The 25,429-nt window shown below is 41.7% G+C and overlaps 1 protein-coding gene across 1 annotated transcript in view; it reads left to right on the top strand.

Annotated features, from left to right (window-relative positions):
- The window catches only part of LOC127621004 (leucine-rich repeat and calponin homology domain-containing protein 2-like), a 119,009-nt gene that overhangs the window by 58,848 nt on the left and 34,732 nt on the right, over positions 1 to 25,429 (top strand). Inside the window, exons 11-16 of the mRNA XM_052094413.1 lie at positions 1,564 to 1,653; positions 4,228 to 4,296; positions 6,980 to 7,039; positions 10,828 to 10,876; positions 11,308 to 11,346; positions 11,482 to 11,622. Of these exons, the coding sequence (XP_051950373.1) occupies positions 1,564 to 1,653; positions 4,228 to 4,296; positions 6,980 to 7,039; positions 10,828 to 10,876; positions 11,308 to 11,346; positions 11,482 to 11,622 (448 nt within the window). The remainder of the gene's footprint in view (positions 1 to 1,563; positions 1,654 to 4,227; positions 4,297 to 6,979; positions 7,040 to 10,827; positions 10,877 to 11,307; positions 11,347 to 11,481; positions 11,623 to 25,429) is intronic.

Genomic DNA, 25,429 nt, shown 5'->3' on the forward strand with positions numbered 1-25,429 from the left:
CCGTGGGGTTAGAACCTGCAACCTTCTGATTAACAGCACAGTGCTTTAACCACTACGCCACCATCACTCCACAACGTTGAAGTGAGCGACAGACGGGGAATCAGTGTTGAGTTAATTTCCATGTACAGAGTTAATTTAACACTATATGAACAAAATATGTGGACACCCCCTTCTAATTAAAGTGTTTGGCTATTCCAGTAGTTTCTGTAAAATCAAAGCTAATGTTTCTCCACAAATGACATTCTTACAAATCGTGTGCTTCAAACTTTGTGGAAACTGTATGGGGTGGGTCCTTTTCTATTCCAGCATGACAATGCCCCTGTGTACAAAGTGAGGTCCATAAAGAAATAAGGTATTAAGATCTTGACTGGCCTGCATAAAGCCAGACCTAAACCTTTGGGATAAAAAAAAATTGGGGTTTTCTTAATAAAAAAAAAAAAGCCTAGGAAACAATTTCTATGCAGAAATTGCGAGTAAATTTAACAGGCCATATATTAAAGGCTAAACACATATCTTGGTGGCTTTAATTAAAAATTCTCAAGTTAAGTTTACTTTGCAATACTTTGCAGTTTTTTGACTGTTATGAAGCACTGAAATATGCCATGCTTTTTAAAGTGTAAATGCATTTCATTTATTTTTTAACATACCTAGTCATGTACCACATGAGACTGAAGCCTTCCACAGGAAACCTTAATGCGTGCTATGTAAAAATCAGTAATGGTTCACCTCAAATAAGATGTATAAATACATTGATGCATATTGAAGGTAAATTCCTATCCCATTTTATTACGATTTCCACAATTTCTTTTATTATTTTTACCTTAACTTCAGAGGAAATTCATTCACTGGTGGCTGAAATATTACAATAACATCTTAATTATGCGAGTAACATTACTCAAGAGTTGTTTTTTTAAAGCCAAGCAACAGCCAACAAAATTGCCAGAGATATATAAAAAAAAAGAGTCTGAAAGTGAAGTAAAAGAAAAAAGAATGCTTTTCATATTTTTATAGTAATAATTTTCTTCTCTTATTGTACATTTTCACAGTCTGCAAATCACTACAAGCCCTTTCCACATTTTGTTTGATGACTTGTTGTCAAGAATCAACAAATTTTCGTTGACTACCTTTAAAAATTGACATATGTATTCTGCGATTAGTTTTGTAAAATGCACACCAACACAGCAGAAAACGTCATGGTAGATACTGGTATGCTGGTGTCCCCTCCAGTCTTCCTAACTACATACCTTAAAGGGATGGTTCACAAGATATTCTCATAATTTACTCACCCTCGTGCCATCCAAGATGTGTACAACTTTTAGAATATTTTAAGAAGAATATCTCAGCTCTGTATGTCCACACAATGCAAGTGAATTGTGGTCAGGACATTGAAGGTCCAAAAGTCCCATAAAGGAAGCATAAAAGTAATTCATACAAATCCAGTGGCTAAATCCATATCTTCAGAAGCAATACGATGTGTGTGTGTGTGTGTGTGTATGTGTGTGTTTTTGTTTGTCTCTTTTTGTTTTCTTTGACTCACTTACTCTGTCTCTGTCCTTTTTTTAGGTCAGAGAAAGAGCAGTTAGCTGAAGAGGAGGAAGTGTTGGATCTGAGGAAGATCGCAGTACAGCTGCTACAGCAAGAGCAACAGAACAGGTGATATGCATGCAAAATCACTCAAGATTGTAGCCCATCAAACATGTACACAATATACAGTATGTGAATGTACAGATAAAGACACCACTTTCTTCTTTCCATCAGACAGCATAGGGGCATAAAAATTTGGCGAGAAAGGGCTAGTTTACCCAAAAATACAAATTCTGTCATACTATATACTGATTTTGGTCTGTAAGAAAAGTGAAAGGTGGCTGAGGCAGTCATTTCCTAACATACGCTTAACATCTCCATTTGTGTTACACGGAAGAAATAAAGTCATACAGGTTTGGAGTGATATTAGTAAATAAATAGAGTAAATAAAAATTATTTTGGTTATTTAAGTGTTGCCAAATCCTGTGGCAAGATTCTGCATTAAAAAAATTTAAACTTGTGTCTGTTTTGACCCACCTGTAAAAAAGGTATTAAAGGGTAAAATAACTTATAATCAGAAGCAGCTTTGTGGCTTTTGTTTTGTGTAAATGGTACAGTAAAAGGTCATCAGAGTGACCTTAAACAACCTTTGTCATTTAGCTCCCTCCTATTTGGTGTTCTGTGGCTGTACACAAGAATGATTAGCTTTCGAGCGTGTGATACTTGTGTCCCGTGATTGTGATTCCTTTGTAAATACATTTATTTCCTTTTAAATCTAGAGTTTATGAGGAACTAAATTTTTGTTGAAAATAAGGCTTATACAGCATTTTTGTCTCTGGTGTTTAAACTTCTCTGAAATCGCTCAAACATGTTTCTTTGTACAGTGTATGTGCATGTTTTCATGGAATAAACAGAGTTTGCACATGGTCCTTAAAGTGCATACATTTAGCTTTTAGAAATGTATGCATTGTAATACCTGGAAAAAAGGCTTGCTTTGTTGAAAAGTGTTTAAATGTGCTTGAAATTAAAACGGAACATTGCAGTTAGCATTTCTGATAATTTTCTACACTTCTTTGATAATATTCGCGATATCCCCATTACAGAGTGCAAAGATACCACCCAAGATTGGAAGGGGGCTGTCTGACCGGCATGAAAAGCACACTCCATTTTCATTGAATAAAGTAGCTATTAATATTATTTTCTGTTCTTTATAGTCAGTTGTTCATGAAAAAGTAAAAAGAATTCTAATTACACATGACATGGATGCGATACAGAAACTGTCTGACTCCTCTCTGTGCACTCAACTGAAACACATAAAGTCTTGGGATGCTCGCTGAACTGGTGCCTTTCTCTAAAAGAGAGTACCATTTTACCATTTATTACCAAAAAAAAGCATGTTGAAGCTTGTTTAAAGTTTGCTGCACAACATTTGGAAAAGCCAGTGAAATACTGGGAGAATATAGTGTGGTCAGATCAGAGCAAAACTGAACTGTTTGGATTCCATAATACACAACATGTTTGGAGGAGAAATGGCACTGCACATCACCCTAAAAACACCATACCAACAGTGAAGTTTGGAGGTGGGAACATCATGGTGTGGGGCTGCTTTTCAGCAAATGGTACTGGCAAACTTCACATTATTTAAGGAAGGATGAATGGGCAAATTTACTGAAACATTCTTGACAAAACTCTTCTGCCATCTACCAGGATGATGAAGATGAAACGAGGGTGGACATTTCAGCAAGACAATGATCCCAAACACAGCCAAGGAAACTCAATTGGTGTCAAAAACAGAAAATAAAGCTGCTAGATTGGCCCAGCCAATCACCTGACGTAAATCCCATTGAAAATCTATGGAAAGAACTGAAGATCAAGATTCATAGAAGGGGCCCACTGAACCTTAAAATCTGAAGACTGTTTGTGTGGAAGAATGGGCCAAAATCAAACCAGAGCAATACATGCGACTAGTTTCTCCATACAGGAGGGGTCTTGAAGCTGTCATTACCAACAAAGGCTTTTTTACAAAGTATTAAATAAATATCAGTAAGCGTGTTCAATACCTTTTCCCTGTGTCATTTCACATTATTACACATAACTTAATTTGCTGAGCTCATTTGTTTTGGTTTCTTTGTATGTATGGATTACTTGGGTTGTTACCAACATCTGGTGAAAATTTCATGTCAATAGCACCTTTGGAAATATATTTACTGAAAAAAATTTTGACGTGTTCAATACGTATTTCACCCGCTCTATATATCTATATATCTATATATCTATTATTTTTTTTTGGTGCTGGTGGTTTAATACAGATTGTTTGAGAAAGAATCACAATGCACACAGACCCAATGCCTATCTTCGAGCTCTATAATATACATACTGTATATTCTTTTAATACAAACTTCACTCCACTCCTCTTTTTTTCTTTCTTTTTCATGGGTCTCATCCCAACAGCAAAAATGACTCTACTCTCTTCCTCCTCTCCATTTATTATATTAGTTTTGTCTGTGAGAGATTCACAAAAAGCTAGTCTTTTCACCATTGCTACTGAGGCAGAGAGCGGACTGCAAGTCTATTCTCTGTTCACTAACAAATAAATCACCATATTCCTCCCTCTCTTTTGCTTGCATCTCCTTCTTCATCACTTCCTGCTTTGCCACCTATTCCTGGGATCTGATTGGTGCACACATGACATGTGACTCTCAGGAGGCGGTCCCTAATTTGCAGGGCAGAGAGTCTAATACACCGTAGAAGAGCAGCAGGGAGAGCTCACAGGTAGAAGGAGATGTGTGTGTTTGTGTCTTGTTTTTTTAGATGGTGGATATGTATCTTCAAGTAAAAGGTCTTTAAATGTTCAGTCCATCTGGTCATGTGTGTTTATGTTTTTATGATGTCTTTTTACTTAGATTTTGATTATTTGTTAACACAAATCAAGTGTATATTGCATTTTGCTGTGCTGCCTTGTCATTTTAAATCTATGTTCAAAGCTTCTGAAATACTGATAGTAGCATGGCATGACATTGCAGACAGACATCACATAAACACGGTCCACAAGCATGCCACAGTTTTCCACAATCATTTTGGCCAAGTCTATAGATGTGCTGATGTGGAAACAGTCTCCTACATTTCTTGGTTCAGCAAAAGAAACTTATTAAACATACTTGGAAGATTTTTTTAAATCCTATTTCAGAAATGTCTTTGTCAGCTGAAAGCTCAAAAGTGTAACTGATCACTCAAATCAAGACTGCAGTATTCCAAAATTCAGGCGGTTTTCTTTAAAGTAACTGTAGCAGGGAGCAAAGACACACATAGTGGGAACATCATGTAAACTAACAGTAAAATGTAATTTTGTGAAAAATAAATAAAATAATGCAGCGTGTAGAAAATTTCAAGCTGTCAGCATGGAAAGGGAGGATGGGAAAACTGGAAATTCTTCTCATAATAGTGTCTTATTGTGGTGATAAACTCGTGAAGTGCCTGTTATTTAAAATAATTTTTTGATGATGCAATCGCAAGTGGTCAGCGCTAAATACAGGTGAAAAGGGGTCTGAAACGTTTTGTAATCTGATCACTGAAACCAAATACGGGTGTAGTCAAAAAAGCATTTGACCATATACTTTAGCATTTGAGGTGTGAAATGCTAATCAGTCCTGAATGTGTCCCGGAAAGCAGTGTAGCACCACCCCTCACCTATTAGTTAACTGCTACACCAAAACAAAAGTTTAAACTTTGCCGGTTATGTGTGGCTTTAAAAGGAAATAATTGTCTAATCGGAAAATGTGAAAAAGCGAATACATTTACCTGCTTGAGAACTCCACAGATCATCTTAAGTGTGATATCAACATGCAGGGACATAGAAGACAAGCATACATATCTGAATCTCGGTTAATACAGGTGCTCTACTAAAATAATGAAGAATTCTGCTTGAAATGTTGTGTTTGTGCTTAGATTAAATTTCCGCTGCATGTGGGAGAAACAGTGTGTAATTTTTTTCTGTGCTTTCTTTGTCTTTTATGACTTTTTTGCGGTTTATTATCATGATGTAACGTTACTGCTGGCACTGACAATGACGATGACATGAAGATAAAGTGCAGTTTATTTACATACATGAAATCCAAAACCCTAACTATAGATGTAAACTAAACATAAACATACTAAATGTGGCTTGACATAAACATCTACATTCACAATTCCTGACAACACACAGTGGCAAACACGAGGGCTTAAATACAAGGACATGGTTAACCACTAAATAAGACAACCAATCACAAGACTAAACTATAAACAAGATAACAAGACTAAATGAACTTTAACCAATGAAAAGACAAAACTAATATCAAAGTAATCAACCAATGAAAACAAGACACATGAACAGGGGAAACACATGACAAGATCACATGAGGGAAACAGGAATCACATGACAAAACTAGAATTTTAAAATAGAAGACATGAAAACATGAACCAACAGAATAAAAATCTGTTAAAATCTGAACACATGTTCACAGGAGATGCATGTTAAAACCAGGTGGAAGTGGTGATGCTTATTACATGTGGTCGGATAACTAAAAACACATCTACTAGGAAGGAATAGGGCCTGAGACAGCATGAGCATTGGAGGCAGCAATGTGTTTTACACATACTGCATATATCGGTGTCTGAAAACACTCACTCATTTACTATTCACTGTATAGCAAATGCCTCATAAAACTGAAAAATATAGAATAGACTTGCATTGAAAGAGGGACCTGAAAAATATAAAGAACAGAAAATTTTGACTTGGAGCAGGAACAGGGGCGAAAATTTCATCAAAATGTTGGGGGGGACAATAAACATAACAATTCTCAAGAGCAAGTTTTGAAGGGGTTACCAAGGTTTTTTTTGTTGTTGCCCCATTTGCATTTGTATTATTTTATTTCTTAAACAATTATTTTAAGAATATATCATTATATTATTTACAATACACATATTTAATGATATTTCAGGGGGGGACAACCCTCAGATAGGGGGGTCCTGACCCCCCCGCAATTTCCGCCTATGGGCAGGAAGCAACCATCCAAAACACCCTTGCAGCCAAGTTGCATAGGATTGCTAATGACATCCTGTATTTTGGCTGAATAGGATGCCTTTTTCACAGGAGTGACATTTTTTACCGGGAAAACAAGAGGAGAGAAGCAGCTTGTGAGTTTATATTTGGATGAGAGCATTTCACAGAACATTAAACTGGTGCAATAACAATAACCAAAGTGCATTTATTATGGGAATGGATTTTTACCTGAAGTTTTAATCTCATGCATCTGTCTTTATTACACAGTAAAATGTAAAACTAAAAGACAGGCACATGCAAGTCCCTCAGAAAGTCTCATACTCAGTCAGATGCAATGACAACAGGATATGAGGAATGTGTTGACATGCCAGGTGAAGTGCTATTAAAGACATTATGGTTGTTCTGATCTTACAGATTTCTTAGCCACTCAGGAAGCAGCAGCAAACAGAGATCTCCATCTCAGACTGGTAGAAGGTATTATGATCATCGGTCACACACACACACACACACACACACACACACACACACACACACACACACACACACACACACACACACACACACACACACACACACACGTTAGTGTGGCTATCCATATGAAGACTCTCCATAGACATAAAAGTATAGATTCTATCCCCTACCCCTAAACTCAACCCTCACAAAAAACTTTCTGCATTTTTACATTTAAAAAAATATATATAGTTTAGTATGTTGAAGCGATTTGAATTATGGGGACACTGTTGTTGGAGGGCAACTGCCTCCAACTGCCCAGTAGCATCCTTCATGAGCCTCCTCCACGGAGGCCGATCTTGACAACGTTGGTACCAGTCGCGGCAAGTCCACTCAGCTCCACATCGTCCTGTACCACATCACTCCATCTCCTCTCCAGCCCGTGCTGTGCCCATTTAGCACCCTAAATCCGGCCAAACAAAAGCTGTTTAGGCCTGCGGCAGACTCCCATCACCTCAGCAACCCGCGACCACCTATCCTTGCAGCGCCTTACGGCTCTCCGAACCTCTGAGTGAATGCTGCAGTAAGTCTCCTCATTCTCTGACGTGGGATACTGTAGCCGATGAGAGTGGGCCTGTCACTTTTTCTCAGCCACCTTGAACACCTCCTCTGTCAGCCAGGGTCTTTGGGGAGGTCTGGACCGTGCATTACAGCTACAGTCAAGTCCATAAATATTGGGACATCGACACCATTCTAATCTTTTTGACTCTATACACCACCACAATGGATTTGAAATGAAACAAAAAAGATGTGCTTTAACTGCAGACTTTCAGCTTTAATTTGAGGGTATTTACATCCAAATCAGGTGAACGGTGTAGGAATTACAACAGTTTGTATATGTGCCTCCCACTTTTTAAGGGACCAAAAGTAATGGGACAATTGGCTGCTCAGCTGTTCCAAGGCCAGGGGTGTGTTATTCCCTCATTATCCCATTTACAAGGAGCAGATAAAAGGTCCAGAGTTCATTTCAAGTGTGCTATTTGCATTTGGAATCTGTTGCTGTCAACTCTCAATATGAGATCCAAAGAGCTGTCACTATCAGTGAAGCAAGCCATCATTAGGCTGAAAAATCAAAACAAACCCATCAGAGAGATAGCAAAAACATTAGGTGTGGCTAAATCAACTGTTTGGAACATTCTTAAAAAGAAAGAAGGCACCGGTGAGCTCAGCAACACCAAAAGACCCGGAAGACCACGGAAAACAACTGTGGTGGATGACCGAAGAATTCTTTCCCTGGTGAAGAAAACACCCTTCACAACAGTTGGCCAGATCAAGAACACTCTCCAGGAGGTAGGTGTATGTGTGTCAAAGTCAACAATCAAGAGAAGACTTCACCAGAGTGAATACAGAGGGTTCACCACAAGATGTAAACCATTGGTGAGCCTCAAAAACAGGAAGGCCAGATTAGAGTTTGCCAAACAACATCTAAAAAAGCCTTCACAGTTCTGGAACAACATCCTGTGGACAGATGAGACAAAGATCAACTTGAACCAGAGTGATGGGAAGAGAAGAGTATGGAGAAGGAAAGGAACTGCTCATGATCCAAAGCATACCACCTCATCAGTGAAGCATGGTGGTGGTAGTGTCATGGCGTGGGCATGTATGGCTGCCAATGGAACTGGTTCTCTTGTATTTATTGATGATGTGACTGCTGACAAAAGCAGCAGGATGAATTCTGAAGTGTTTCGGGCAATATTATCTGCTCATATTCAGCCAAATGGACAATGACCCGAAGCATACTGCGAAAGGAACCAAAGAGTTTTTTAAGGGAAAGAAGTGAAATGTTATGCAATGGCCAAGTCAATCACCTGACCTGAATCCGATTGAGCATGCATTTCACTTGCTGAAGACAAAACTGAAGGGAAAATGCCCCAAGAACAAGCAGGAACTGAAGACAGTTGCAGTAGAGGCCTGGCAGAGCATCACCATAGATGAAACCCAGCGTCTGATGATGTCTATGCGTTCCAGACTTCAGGCTGTAATTGACTGCAAAGGATTTGCAACCAAGTATTAAAAAGTGAAAGTTTGATTTATGATTGTTAATCTGTACCATTACTTTTGGTCCCTTAAAAAGTGGGAGGCACATATACAAACTGTTGTAATTCCTACACCGTTCACCTGATTTGGATGTAAATACCCTCAAATTAAAGCTGAAAGTCTGCAGTTAAAGCACATCTTGTTCGTTTCATTTCAAATCCATTGTGGTGGTGTATAGAGCCAAAAAGATTAGAATTGTGTCGATGTCCCAATATTTATGGACCTGACTGTATATGAGCCACAGTCCTAAACCTCGCCCATTTCTCGCTTGCAACTTTCATCAGCTAGCTGAGGCCGTGCTACTAAGGGTTGGAATGGGGACCTGGGTGTACACCCACCACCAGAGTGGAAGAATGGCAGGCGCATCTTACAGGTGGCAAGTCAATGGTCAGTGGTCAGATCAGCTCCACGGTAGGTCCTGGTGTCAAGGACATGGGCCTGCAGCCGCTGTTCCGTCACAACGTAGTCCAGCAAATGTTCTTGCTTGGACCCAGCATGCACACACACACAAACGTATACAAAAACCTCCCCCAACACACACACACACTTACAAATCTATTATAATAGATTTACTTTATAATAACATTCTTTAATTAATTCAAAGAGATAGATAAACCCAAAACTTACCCTCATGTTGTTCCAAACCAGTATGTGTTGTGAAGCGATACGATCTGAGATTTTTCTGATTAAAAAAAAAAACAAAAAAAAACAAAAAAAAAAACATTACATACTTTTTCACTGTAAGTCTTGCCATCTGCTGTCTCCTTTTTGGTATATATTTGAATCTCGATTACACTTCCTCGTGCTTGGCGCAGAGCTGGTTTAACATGGGCTGGAGCATGTGCATTAAGCGTGAGGAAGTGTAATCGAGATTCAAATCTTGATCGCCAAGGAGACTGCAGATGGCAAGAACTAGGTTATTTTGGTCTGTTGCTCACCTGAAATCAGTTGTATCGTTACAGAAGACATGGATTACACCAATCAAGCAGTATGGATTACCTTTATGATGACTTTATATTCTAATTAAATCTTGAAAGTGTTGTTCCCCATTTATTTATATTGGATGGACAAAAACAGCGGAGATATTCTTAAAAAAATGTAATTGTTTGTGATACACAGAAGAAAGAAAGTTATACGAGTTTGAGATGGAATATGGATGAGTAAATGATGCAAACTATCATTTTGGGGTGAACTCTTCCTTTAAAGTCACAGCGCTAGACGTGATATAGACCTTTTCTTTGCTGATGTAATGACCTGTTAAGAGTACCTTTCTTGTTAAGAGTACTGTAATCACATGTGTGTGCAGGGTCATACTCATCATGAATTGGTTATAGCGTGAGAGTAGTGTTTAGTAGTTCTCTTTGAATGGGATGAGGAATCAGCATTAAGATTTGTGTGTTAGTGACTCACCTCATTTTCATCATCTAGTAAAATCTAGTAAAACCTGAATTCACCTACATTGCAGCGAATTGTCCCCAGGAAGAAAACAATTAATTAACATACCAAAAAATGTCTTAGTGATTTAAAAAAAATAAATGGTTTAGGGCATAAACATAGTTGCCGTCTATGGAAAGTTCACACTATGTTGAGCGGTAAAAATAATGTATTTAAATGAACAAGAGAACTCTAGGTCCTCACATGTAATACTGTGTATTTTATGTATGTGTTTTGGGGTCTGTGTGACTCAATGTAATCTGTTATGTTCTTTTTCACAGTGCATCACTAGATGAGGGAAGCAGCTCAGCCTCTGCTCTTAGTGGACAGGTAAAAAGATACAGCACATCTTTTCATAATATGCATACAAATAAGAACCCACAATCACACAAACCTGCCTGCATTGCTTATTGTAACACCCTTATATCTCCCTTTGATTTGTAATTGAATATAATCGCAGGATTTACAATGTAAAGATTTGTAGTCACAGTGAATGATGAGAGATTAACATGCATTAAGTGTTGAATCATAGGGACTGGCTTTGTCATGTTCCTTATAAGCTGCAGTAGCTCTGTTTGTACTGTAGTTGAATCTAATGATTCAGACTTTATTCATCAGCCTAAGAAATTGATTCTTTTGTTCATTCATCACTGTGTTGGTTGGTTTCTGATTTGCTCACTCATCAGTGTGTTTTCTCTTAATCCAGTACTTCCTCTCATTCTTTTTTTTTACATTTTATTTTCTTCCATTTATTTCTGAAGGAGACTGATCTCACTGATGAAGATGCAGCTTTCACTGAGGTCACTCTTTATCTCATCACATTTCTCCTTGTCCTCATTCATTTCACTATCCCTACATCATCGTAACCATTAAGAAACATTTGCACAGTAAACACACAAACATCCAATGTAATATTTTAATAATTTGTCCATCAGCCATCTTCCTCTTGCTCGTTTGATGGATGTTTGAAATCAGAAAGCAGTGAATCAGAACCAAGATGGCCAGAGGTTCCTCCTGTACTCAACCAAAATGAGGATCGCAGAAGAAACAAGTACCTGAGGAAAGACTACCTGAAGGTAAGCACCCCCACATCAATGCACTAAATATTTCTATCACATCTTTCTTTCTCTCTCTCTCATACTTTTTCCTAAACACAAACACACAGATTTAATTACTTTATGTAAGTGGCTCTCCAATTGTAGTATGTGTGACCAACGGTATATGGAGCGCCAGCAGGTGGAATGCAAAAATTACAACAATAAAATATTTAAATCTATTTATTTTTGTAATGTTTTGTATCTCATTTTAAGTTGTTAGTTTAAAAAGTTTAATGCCATCTATTCATTGGAAAGGCAGCACAGAAGCGGTGTCGGAAGTGGCATATGCAGTACTGTATACTATACCACAAAAAGGTGCATTTACGCACTGTTAAATGCTACACAGTGATGTAATTTTGCACAGAAATTAAAATAGCAGAAATTGTCATAAAATTAAAGGTCCTTTAAAAAGGACACAAAAGCACCATAAAAATCATAAAAGTGGTCCAAATGATTGTGTATTGTATTTCAAGACTTCTGAGAACATTGTAACAGTCTGCTTGAAGTAAAAATTATCTGATATTTGAGAACAAATAAAGTGTTATATGGTGGAAAAGCTATTCATGCCTTCATGATTGATTGACTAGACATATCCTTCCTGGATAATCCGAGTCATACCACCTTAAGGTGGTCAAGATGGTTTTTAGAAGAAGGATTTATTACTTGTCTCAAATTGTCTTCAGAAGGCTTGGAAAATAAAGTCATATGGACTACTATGGCATACTTCTGTACATTTATGATCTCTGAGTGAATCATAATGTGAGCTGATTCCTTGCAGTCTCCTTCTGTCATTATCTAAATCTTGGCCATTCAGCATGTTGGAAATAAACTCTGGTTTTGGTGCTTGGAGGAGGAGATGCTTCATGGAAAGATTAGTATCGGTCTTATGTATTGTACATACAGTTCTGGCTTACTTGGTGCCCTAAGCGAGATCCGACATGCCCCCCCTTAATATAAACAACATGAGAAATAGATTAATTTTATACTCTAAATCTCCACTTTCACATCTGAAATTTACATTTGTTGTCTGTTTAGATTCACTTTCACGTCTGAAAGTGTAACTGGAGATTTAGAGTAAAAATGAACTTAAATGTTGATCTGTTTCTCACCCACATCTATCATGTCACTTCTGAAGACATAACCACTGGAGTCTTATGGATAACTTTTATGTGATTATTTGAGCATAAAACTTGCATTTTATGGACCTACAGAGCTGAAATAATCTTCTAAAAATATTCATTTGTATTCTGCAAAAGAAAAAAAGCATGTTTCTGGAATGACATGAGGTTGAGTAAATGAGGAGCGAATTAAAAGGTTTGGGTTAACTTTCCCTTTAAATAAAAATAACTACTTGACAAATGAATATAGAAGTTATATATATATATATATATTATACTGTTGCTCAGGATTATCTTATGTTTGTTCACAATGTAAAAATACATTATGAACATTCATAATCTTAACCATTTAGAATAGCCTGTCAGGAACAACTCAGGGCACCTTTAGCCCACCCCAATCTTTCATTCATTCATTCATTCATTCATTCATTCATTCATATATATTTATTTCATTCTTTTGAAAAAGAAATGAAAAGGAGCAAAAAGAAGATAAACTTATAATATCTGCCCCTTATCAACATAAGTTGAATTACAATTCCAAAAGGTACGCTTACAACACACATCTACTTTGCAGCACCTATGCAAAGTCATAAATCAAATATCACATTGTCCTGCTAAATAAATGCATTATATTTTTCTATTAGTAATGCTTTTACACTCTTCTTAAAAACAAAAAGCGATGTTGAAGTTTTAATTTCACTATTTAGATTGTTCCACAGACTGACACCTTGCATTGAGACACATCTTTCCTTTAATTTTGTTCTAAACTCAAGTTTCTGAAAGACTTCAGTTCCTCTTAAATTAAATTTACTAACTCTCTTGATGAATCTATTTTGCAATTTATCAGGTAATGTTTTCAGATGAGCTTTATACATTATTTTTAGAAGGCTATATTCTAATAAGTCATTGAATTTTAAAGTTTTTAACTGTATAAATATTGGATTTGTGTGGGCCCTATATTCACTTCCATTTACAACGCGAATGGCACGTTTTTGTAATTTAAATAATCTTGCGAGCTCTCTGCGGGGGTAGCACGATTTGGGGCACCTTTTCCCCATTGTGATCTTGTGAGCTCTGTGTGGGGGACTTCCGATCAGGTAATCTGTCGTGCCACCCCAGAGAACACTGCTGCCCTAGGCGGCTGCATATTATCGCCTATGCCAGAATCCGCTACTGTGTACTTAAATCTCGGGTTGTGGTCTTGTACATGCACACAGTTGGCTTTAGTTCCCCTTCTGTCACTCGCTCAAAATTGTGTCGATGTAGTGACACTAGGGGTCGATCCTGAGAGCCCCGATCACCTTGGATCTTTTAGAAAAGGCCATTGAAAATTGGTGAGAGGAATTTGCATGCCACTCCACCGGTCATACAGGTGAAACTCGAAAAATTAGAATATTTTGCAAAAGTTAATTAATTTCAGTAATTCAACTTAAAAGGTGAAACTAATATATTATATAGACTCATTACAAGCAAAGTAAGATATTTCAAGCCTTTATTTGATATAATTTTGATGATTATGGCTTACAGCTTATGAAAACCCCAAATTCAGAATCTCAGAAAATTAGAATATTGTGAAAAGGTTCAGTATTGTAGGCTCAACGTGTCCCACTCTAATCAGCTAAACACCTGCAAAGGGTTACTGAGCCTTTAAATGGTCTCTCAGTCTGGTTCAGTTGAATTCACAATCATGGGGAAGACTGCTGACCTTACAGTTGTGCAGAAAACCATCATTGACACCCTCCACAAGGAGGGAAAGCCTCAAAAGGTAATTGCAAAAGAAGTTGGATGTTCTCAAAGTGCTGTATCAAAGCACATTAATAGAAAGTTAAGTGGAAGGGAAAAGTGTGGAAGAAAAAGGTGCACAAGCAGCAGGGATGACCGTAGCCTGGAGAGGATTGTCAGGAAAAGGCCATTCAAATGTGTGGGGAGCTTCATAAGGAGTGGACTGAGGCTGGAGTTACTGCATCAAGAGCCACCACACACAGACGGGTCCTGGACATGGGCTTCAAATGTCAAACGTCTTACCTGGGCTAAAGAAAAAAAGAACTGGTCTGTTGCTCAGTGGTCCAAAGTCCTCTTTTCTGATGAGAGCAAATTTTGCATCTCATTTGGAAACCAAGGTCCCAGAGTCTGGAGGAAGAATGGCGAGGCACACAATCCAAGATGCTTGAAGTCCAGTGTGAAGTTTCCACAGTCTGTGTTGGTTTGGGGAGCCATGTCATCGGCTGGTGTTGGTCCACTGTGCTTTATTAAGTCCAGAGTCAACGCAGCCGTCCAGGACATTTTAGAGCACTTCATGCTTCCTTCAGCAGACAAGCTTTATGGAGATGCTGACTTCATTTTCCAGCAGGACTTGGCACCTGCCCACACTGCCAAAAGTACCAAAACCTGGTTCAATGACCATGGTATTACTGTGCTTGATTGGCCAGCAAACTCGCCTGACCTGAACCCCATAGAGAATCTATGGGGCATTGCTAAGAGAAAGATGAGAGACATGAGACCAAACAATGCAGAAGAGCTGAAGGCCGCTATTGAAGCATCTTGGTCTTCCATAACACCTCAGCAGTGCCACAGGCTGATAGCATCCATGCCACGCCGCATTGAGGCAGTAATTAATGCAAAGGGGCCCAAACCAAGTACTGAGTACATATGCATGATTATACTTTTCAGAGGGCCGACATTTCTGTATTTAAAATCCTTTTTTTTTATTGATTTCGTGTAATATTCTAATTTTCTGAGATTCTGAATTTGGGGTTTTCATAAGCTGTAAGCCATAATCATCAAAATTATATCAAATAAAGGCTTGCAATATCTTACTTTGCTTGTAATGAGTCTATATAATATATTAGTTTCACCTTTTAAGTTGAATTACTGAAATTAATGAACTTTTGCACGATATTCAAATTTTTCGAGTTTCACCTGTACATTCATTCAGATTTTTTTCTTCGGAGCCGAGCGGTTGTACGATCAGTGAGCTGAATACTACTGCTATTCCATTCACCTCTAAAGTGTATGCTGTTGGATATATGCCGCATTCCAGCAGCTTGCTCTCCTTCTGCACGGCCACTGCAAATTCGCCCCTGGTCGCTTCGACAACGCTACTGAAGTGAATATTTCCTGCTAAAAGAATATATTTCTTAAAGAGCGCACACACATTGACGTTGAATGGCTTTTTAAAGATGCCTTTCCATCCTTGTGTGATACCTGGGTGCGATCTTTATCTCTCCGCCTCTGACGGAAACCGGCACTGCCTCATATGTCTGTGCAGCGATCACACTGAGGCAGCGTTTGTGGATGGCTCATGTTCTCATCGCGAGAATATGACCATGGCAAAGTTGTGGTCGCAGCTTTCCTTCAAACAGAGGAAAGCCACTCCAGCCACCCCCCCCTAACTAGCATGGGATCAGGCCGTACCCTTTTCTGTATGTTTTCTGGCACGGCCTGATCCCATGCTAGTTATGTCGCCCAACACCCCCCCGGGATGTGGGGAACTACATGACGTCTTTTGGGGCTTTGAGGGAAGTTACGTACAGTCTGTTGCACCTGCTATTACGCACGCAGCAGCTTGCTTGCACCTGCATCATCAGTTCACGTAACACGGTTCAGCTGTTGTGGCGTTTTTCCATAGGGACCCCCTAGTGTCACTACATTGACACAACGTCGAATGAGTGACGAAGGGGAACAAATTGGTTACTGTTGTAACCTCCAGGAACGAGACATTCAGGAAACAGGTTACGACAGTAACCGAGACGTTTTGTACATTGAAGAGGGGGAGCAGAAGCATGTGTTGTAACTCTGCATCCTGTTTGCAAGCATAACTGTCTATTTTACCTATGACTAATATTGTGTGTGATCTCATTTCACCGTACCCTGCCATTTCCACAAAAACATTTATTCAGAACTGATAACATTTAAATATTTCACAAACATGCTCAGTCAGGTTCCATGGAATTGTAAAAAGAGCAAACCTAAGACAAGCCAAGTCAGGAGCCAATATTAGTTCACAGTAAAAGTATTGTTACAGTACTGAAGTTTAATTGAGGGTAAAGAGGGTTGTTTGGCAAAGTTAATTAATTGAATTTAGCATTTGTGTAATTGACAAATATCTTATACATTGACATTATTATTTTTTTCATTACATGTATATATGCATGTTATATGCCATCTTCACAAATATCCAATGAATTAACCAGACCAAACAACCCTAATATGTATTATAGGTAGGATATTGGTACTTTAATTCACCAAAGTGGCATTCGACTGATCGAATGAAGTATAGTCAGGACAGCAAAGTATAGTCAGTACACCCTGGATTCGAACTCGGGACTTGAGGGGTGGTAGTCAGCGTCAGTACTCTGTTAGCTACCCCGGGCCCAATTTTTCACATTATTAATGTCCCGACTATACATTGTGATAAGTTGAATGCCACTTTGGTGAATAAAATTGCCCATTTATTTCCAGAGCAAAATCTGTATATTATGGTAAATGGTCTGCATTTATATAGCGCTTTTTTAACCTTAGAGCATACAAAAGCTCTTTACACTGTGTCCCAATCACCCATTCACACAAACACTCATACATCAATGGCGGCAGAGCTGCCATGCAAGGCTCTAGCCTGCCATTTTGGCCGCCAGTCTACATATATTGCGGGGAGAGGGGCTAATTGTCACACTTTTTTTCCAGCAGTGAATATATTTCTGCATTTCTGCACAGCCACATACCTTAAATTCTCAGCTACAAAAATTAAATGAAAATTTTCACCATTCTTGCCCAGAAAAAAAAAGATACAGTTCACTGAACTCACACTGAGCTTTTGTAACAGCATGCCCCAATAGCAGAGCAGATTGTAACACTATATGGGGCAAGTGGTCTCAATGGGGTGAGGGGGAGACTTGTCTCCATCATAACCACCAAAAAGTAAAAAAAAAACGGCCTTAAACGGCCTTTTATAATGTTGACAAAAATATGTTATATGTCTCTATCTTGCACATGCTGGGTCTCTCTTGCCCGGTTTCCTTTCGGAAGTGAGGAAAAACATTATTTAAGTTTCAGGGGGAAAATACTGTATTAATTCCTTTTTTTAAAATCACCTTTTAGCTATTTTGTGGTTCACTTAAATAGTTCTGCAGTGTACCAAATTATTTTTTAAAAAGCGCAAATATTCCATGTACACTTATGAAAACAGCATGTAAAAAAAAAATATGTATTACACGGGTATTAGAACATTTTAAATGTAAAATAATTTGATCAATTGTAGAATATAAAACTGCAAAATACAGCTATAACTGCTTGAAATATCATGTCATCTCCACATTTACATTACAAAAAATGTTGTTTTACATTTATGGCTTTTCTTAGCGCCACTATATACAGAAAATAAGGACCTGTAGCGTCTGGAGGAATCAATGAATGGAGAATCATGGACTCGGCTATTTTGGAGACAAAAGGACCTCTGTAAGATCACGGAAATGGTCTGTGTTAGTACGAGGAACTGTTGTCAGAGAGACAATCCAACTATTGACAGAGGATCCTCGTGATGCCCCCCCCCCCCCCACACACGTGACATCCTCGTGTTACCATGTGAGGAAAAACCATGTGGAACTTTGAATTAGAAATGTGTGTGCCTTTCCCATAAAGCCTAAAAGGGCTTATTTTTAATGAAAAGTGTTTTAATCCCTGTGTGCTGTGCATTTTGGTGTTAGATCAAAACTAGTAGAATGGTTTAACATGTGTGTAGTTTTAAACCCTGAGGTTTCATATTTAACAGCCCAAGGGTGTATATTCCTTTTAAGTGATACCAAACACATTTTTCTTGGTATCAAATTAAACCTTACTGATGTGTCCTAACGGAATATACATATAAGATAACCTTAGAACTGTGTTCTGTTAGTTTTTTTATCATCTTTTGAGTTGTTCAAAGCGAAGGTCTGACTAAATCATGAAGTATGCAAATGAGCTTTGACCAGACAAAGGGAGCAAATTCGCGCCCAAAACGGAGGGGCCTCATTGGGTCACTTCTCACACAGGAGGCGTGACCTCCCTACTTTAAAGGTCAGATCCAGCATTGACTCGCTCTCTCTTCTTGCTCATCTCTTCTTCGAACTCTCTCTTCTTGCTCATCTCTTCTTCGAACTCTCTTGCCGCGCTTTTCAACCCAACTCCCAACTTCACTTCTTCTCCCGATCTTCTGCAACCCTCCGGAACACTCGGCCAACTATTCAACAAGTATTCCTAAGACGCTTCGAACTTCTCGGAACAACCCTTCAATTCCTCTTCAAGTGAGTTTCAACTCCACGCTCTGGAAACACCGCACCGAAGTCCTCTGTCTCAAGAACGCCATGAGGACACGCAGTCTCGCTGCGTGTTCTCGTATGATTTCACCTGAAATTCCAACGCGTTAAAGTGTGTAATTCCAGTTGCTGGCTCTTAAAGGGTTAATTGTTGTAATAAGTTTGCCACACCTCCAATAATTCTTCACTTTCCCTTACTGCATTTATTTCGTTTATTTTATGCTTATTCTGTGTTATATGTATGTTTGTCAATTGCACTGATATATCATACTCAATTATACGCGTAATTGTCTGTGTGTGTTGGTTACAAAACAAAGCCTCTTTAATGTGCGATTTTAAGCTACGAGCTGATATTATCAAAGTAAGTTAACGTGCTTTTGATGAGTAGGCTTATAACTAGGAGTAACCCCTCTGGAGAATTGATCAAAGTACCGAATAAAGTGGTTCGACGGATCGAACTGACTGGTTCGTGTAGCCCTACGGGTCAATTCCATTATGGGGTTATTAAAATTAATATAGCCTGTCTGCATAGAATATATATTCCTAATTAAATATAATTCGTTGTGTTTAATTATCTATATATTTTCGAAGCAGACTCTTGGACTATATAAGCCTTCCTTTTAAGTTTTAAGGCGTTTTAATATGTAGTGGTGTCCGGGTCACCCGTACGATTAATCATTGATTTTGATCAGTAATATTAATTGTACATTCCCCAAACCTGACCTGTGCACACGCTACATTATTATGGTGGAGAATGCGGGCATATTTGGTCTCTATAACTTGGTATTTTGAAGATTGAAATGACTGTGTACATGATATGTCGATAACAACAACATATTAGTATTACAAGTAACATGTAGTAGTATTACATGCAATGGGCAATTTTACAACAAAGAGCAATAAACCAAATTCCCGCCTAGAACTCAAACCCTTCTTATTGGTCGAGCCAATGAGAGGTGGGACCTGTTTCCTGAGGGTATAAAATTGCTGCGCCCACTTCCTCGCTCCCTCTTAGCCTTCTCTTCGCGCTCTTAGCCCTCTCTTAGCCCTCTCTCCTCGCTCTTATCTTCGCTCTCTTAGCCTCTCTTGCTTCCTGCCTCTCTTGTTTTCTGGTCCTCTGAGCCTTGTGCTCTCTCACTCTCTCGCTGAATGATGCCAAACTAGAAGGCCCCAAGGACTCCCAAGCGTGCGCCAGGCTACGGCCTTGACTTTCCATTCACCAAAGATTCTCTGACTCCCACTGGTTCTCTCTCATCAAGACAACATCATCAAAGATCAACTGGAGCCTCAACAAATTGCATCAGGACAGTTTAATTCAAATGGGACATGCAAGTATCAAACTTAGTCTCATTATTTGATACATTAAGTATCCTTAACCCCTTTCTAAAAAGGGCATGTCAGAACTAATATGATGGTTTGCTCAGGTTGTTGATCTGCTGAACTTCAAACAATGCTATAACTTCTTGCCTTCCTGTATTCTGCTTCAGCCCTCTTTCCCTTGGTAAACTGTATGCATGTATGTATATGTATGTTAGAGTAGTTTAAATGTTTAGTCTAGTTAATAAAGTCTTGTTCATGTCACACGTAAAGTTGTCTGTGTGTCAAGCTCATATCTAAAGTCACTAATCTTAGATTTTGACTACTTGCTCTTAATACTTAGTAAGAAAGACATTTCCCTTGCCCCGGAAATGTACATTTCTATTAAATAATTAATTAATAACCAAAATTGAGTGTTCACGGGATGAACCGAGTATTTGGTTGTAATGTTAATGTAGCTACATCAAGTTAACCCGATTAACTGATCCAAATATTCATAATTGATTATAACAAGTTATGATTGATTATTAATATTTCATAGAGCTGATTCGCTACCTAATGGTGGAAGAATATAGAGCTGATTCGCTACAGACCAACAGGCATACTGGAGCCTGATCATACACAAGGGGGTTGCTGTGGTGGCCCTGGAGCCCACCTTGACAGTCCAGCCGGTCACCCCTGTGAAAATTGTGCCAACTGATGATCCAGAAGCCTACCTCGATCTCTTTGAGAAGACGGCCGAGGTGTGGGAATGGCCGCCTGACCAGTGGGTGGCTTGACTGTTGCCGTTACTCTCCGGGGAAGTGCAGCCCAACAGCTCCCTGCAGCCAACCTCCTCGTCTATGCTGACTTGAAGAGAGTCATTCTGCAGCAGGTTTGCCGGACCCCTGAACAGAGCCGAGAGCACTTCCGGACCCTGAAGCTGGGCAAACACTGCCGCCCATTCGCCTTCGCACAGCAGCTCCGGGACACCTGTTGGAAATGGTTGCTGGCGTGTGAACCTCACTTCCAGGTGGCTCACCATAATCCAATAGCTGGACATTTATGACAGGAAAGAACACTTAACTGAATAATGACCCGTACTTTTTTGGCTGGGCATTCATGGGGACGTTTGCAATTGGTGTGTGGCGTGTCGTGAATGTCAGTTGGTGAATCTACCTGCCAGCCCAAATGTGCCATTGGCATGGGCCTCATCAGGCCATTAAAACAGACCACACGCAGGCATCGCTTTGCATTAGTTCTGGTGGACAGTGCTCCTGCACAACATCTCAGCACGTAGTGTTGCCGAGACACTCTTCAGAATAATCTCCTGAGTGGGGATTCCGAAAGAAATACCCATTGATCCAAGCACTACATTTATGTCACGAACACTACGTGAACTAGATTAATTTTTAGGGTTTAAATCGTTTCACACAAGTGTTTACCACCCACAAACAGACGTTAGTGGAACGATTTAATAAAACCCTGAAAAATGTGATTAGTAAATTCATACACGAGGGTGCTAGAAATTGGGATGAATGGCTCAAACCCCTGTTATTTGCTGTTCGAGAGGTACCAAAAGCCTCCACAGGGTTTTCCCCATTCGAGCTGATGTATGGGCATCGGCTGAATGGCATGCCCATCATCATATGGGAAGCTTGGGAGGAGGGGCATTCAAACAGCAAAGTTTGATCTTAGAGTAAATCACCACACTTTGGGTCAACTGACAGGGGAATTTACTCCAATCTCAGGAACGTCAAAGCCGTCTGTATGACTGGGGCACTCGACTATGGGAATTTGCACCGGGAGATAAAGTGCTTGTATTACTGCCCACCTCAAGCTCTAAATTACTCGCCAAGTGGCAAGGGCCCTTTGAGGTCACACGGCGAATCATAGATCTCGATTATGAGGTTAAGTGAATGGATAGGGGGCAGAGCACTTCAAGTTTACCACCTCAATCTCCTAAAATTGTGGATGGAGGTGGTCCCTGTGGCCTTAATGACGGTAGTCGCCAAGAGGGGGGGAGCTCAGGCTGGAGGTGACTCAAGCATATTCATTCACCCCGGTCCCGTGTGGAGGCCACCTCTCACGGTTGCAGCTCACAGACCTTGCCAATTTGCAAGCAGAATTCGCAGACATGGTCTCGCCTATCCCAGTTCGCAGAAACCTTATAGCACCACATCGAAATCATCCCTGGGGTGGTGGTTCGTAGCCACCCCATCGCCTTCCTGAACACAATAAAAAGGTTGTCAAGGAAGAATTAGAGGCAATGCTTGATATGGTCCTAATAGAAGAGTCACACAGCGACTGGGCCAGCCTGGTAGTTCTGGTACCTATGAGTGACGGAGCCAGCGGGGTTCTGTGTAGACTATCAAATAGTGAATGCAGTGTCCAAATTTGATGCATACCCAATGCCCCAGATTGACAAATTACGCGATCAGTTGAGTTGATCAGCTAAATTTTATTAGACACTGGATTTAATGAAGGGTTATTGGCAGATCCCCTTAACTCCAATATCCTTAGAAGAAAACAGCTTTTTCCACACCGTTTGGCTTACACCAATTTGTGACTCTTCCAGTCGGTTTTTTTCGGGGCCCGTGCCACGTTCCAGCATCTCATGATAAAGTTCTCAGGCCACAGCATATGCTGCCACTTATTTTGACGATATCATTATTTATAGTAATGATTGGCAGCAGTACATGCAACATCTGAGAGCTGTCCTGAGGTCACTGCAATGGGCGGGGCTCATGACCAACCCGAAGGAGTGCGCAATTGGGCTGGCGGAAGTTCACTATCTGGGGTTCCACTTGGGTCATGGGCAGGTGCATCCCCAAGTTAGAAAACTGCAGCAAATCGCATCCTAGCTACTACCGAAGATTTGTGCCTAGTTACTCTGACGTCGCCAGCCCGCTGACTGATCTTACTAGAAAGGGGGCTCCCGATCTGGTCCAGTGGTCGGAGAGGGGAAGTGGTGTGGCTCGTCAAGCTGGTTGGCGTGATTTCTAACATCCGTTTCTCATTACATTGATAGTGGAGAGAACGCTTAAAAACAGCTTAATGTTACGAATGGAGGCAGACGAGGAGAGCGGATCTAAATGCAAACTTACTTTTATTAACTTAAACTACGGAATTACAAAAGTGACAAAAATGACAACCAAGGGGTAACAGTGAGAACAAGATGAGGTATGCCTAACAGAGCCCCCCCCCCTCAAGGATCGGATTCCAGAAGATCCGAAATACTAAATAGAAACAAAATAAAAAAACACCAGGAGCAGACGGGCAGACCAGGGGAGGCACGAGAGCAAGGAGGCAGTCCAAGGGGGCACAGAGGGCAGGCAGGAAGTCCAAGGGGGCACAAAGGGCAGGCAGGAAGTCCAAGGGGGCACAGAGGGCAGGCAGGAAGTCCAGGGGGGCACAGAGGGCAGGCAGGAAGTCCAGGGGGGCACAAAGGGCAAGGACAGGTTCAGATGGTCTGGGAGCTGGCCACAGGGCAAGGGTAGGTTCAGGAGGCCTGGGAGCTGGCCACAGGGCAGGGACCAGTTCAGGAGGCCTGGGAGCTGGCCACAGGGCAAGGACAGGTTTGGGGGACCTGGGAGGAGGCCACTGGACAGGGACTGGGTCCGGGGGCCTGGGAAGAGGCCACAGGACAGGGACCAGGTCAGGAGGCCTGGGAGGAGGCCACAGGACTGGAACAAGGTCAGGAGGCCTGGGAGGAGGCCACAGGACAGGGACTGGGTCAGGAGGCCTGGGAGGAGGCCACAGGACGGGAACAGGGTCAGGAGGCCTGGGAGGAGGCCACAGGACAGGGGCCGGGTCAGGAGGCCTGGGAGGAGGCCACAGGATGGGAACAGGGTCAGGAGGCTTGGGAGGAGGCCACAGGACGGGAACAGGGTCAGGAGGCCACAGGACGGGAACAGGGTCAGGAGGCCTGGGAGGAGGCCACAGGACAGGGGCCGGGTCAGGAGGCCTGGGAGGAGGCCACAGGTCAGGAACAGGTTCAGGGGCCCTGGGAGGAGACCACAGGACAGGGGCCGGGGTCAGGAGGCCTGGGAGGAGGCCACAGGTCAGGAACAGGGTCAGGGGCCTTGGGAGGAGGCCACAGGACAGGGGCCGGGTCAGGAGGCCTGGGACGAGGCCACGGGTCAGGAACAGGGTCAGGGGCCCTGGGAGGAGGCCACAGGACAGGGGCCGGGTCAGGAGGCCTGGGAGGAGGTCCTAGAGGCGGAGACCTGGAAGGCTCTGGCGGCGGGGCCGATGGAGGTGGCGCCATAGGAGGCTCTAGAGGCGGAGGCCTGGAGGGCTCTGGAGGCGGGCCGTAGGAGGCTCGGGAAGCGGAGCCCAGGAAGGCTCAAGAGACTTGAGGGGCGGCGCCCTGGGAGGCTCGGGAGGCGGAGCCGTAGGAGGCTCGGGAGGCTCCGGGAGCAGAGCCATAGGAGGCTCGGGAGGCGGGGCCGTAGGAGGCTCGGGAGGCGGAGCCGTAGGATGCTCGAGAGGTGGAGCCCTAGAAAGCTCTGGAGTCTCTGGGAGATGGAGCCATAGGAGGCTTGAGAGGCTCTGGGAGCAGAGCCATAGGAGGCTCGGGAGGCGGGGCCGAGGGAGGCTCGGGAGGCGGGGCCGTAGGATGCTTGAGAGGTGGAGCCCTAGAAAGCTCTGGAGTCTCTGGGAGCCGAGCCGTAGGAGGCTCGGGAGGCGGAGCCGTAGGAGGCTCGAGAGGCGGAGCCCCAGAAAGCTCAGAAGTCTCTGGGAGCCGAGCCGTAGGAGGCTCGGGAGGTGGAGCCGTAGGAGGCTCTGGAGGTGGAGCCGTAGGATGCTCGAGAGGTGGAGCCCTAGAAAGCTCTGGAGTCTCTGGGAGCAGAGCCGTAGGAGGCTCGGGAGATGGAGCCGTAGGAGGCTCTGGAGGCGGAGCCATAGGAGGCTCGGGAGGCTCTGGGAGCAGAGCCATAGGAGGCTCGGGAGGCGGGGCCGAGGGAGGCTCTGGAGGCAGAGCCGTAGGAGGCTCAGGAGGCGGAGCCGTAGGAGGCTCGGGGAGAAGGGCCGTAGAAGGCTCGAGAGGCTTGAGGGGCGGAGCCCTGGAAGGCTTGA

This window comes from Xyrauchen texanus, chromosome 3 (assembly GCF_025860055.1).
Source record: "Xyrauchen texanus isolate HMW12.3.18 chromosome 3, RBS_HiC_50CHRs, whole genome shotgun sequence".
NCBI classification, from domain to species: domain Eukaryota; kingdom Metazoa; phylum Chordata; class Actinopteri; order Cypriniformes; family Catostomidae; genus Xyrauchen; species Xyrauchen texanus.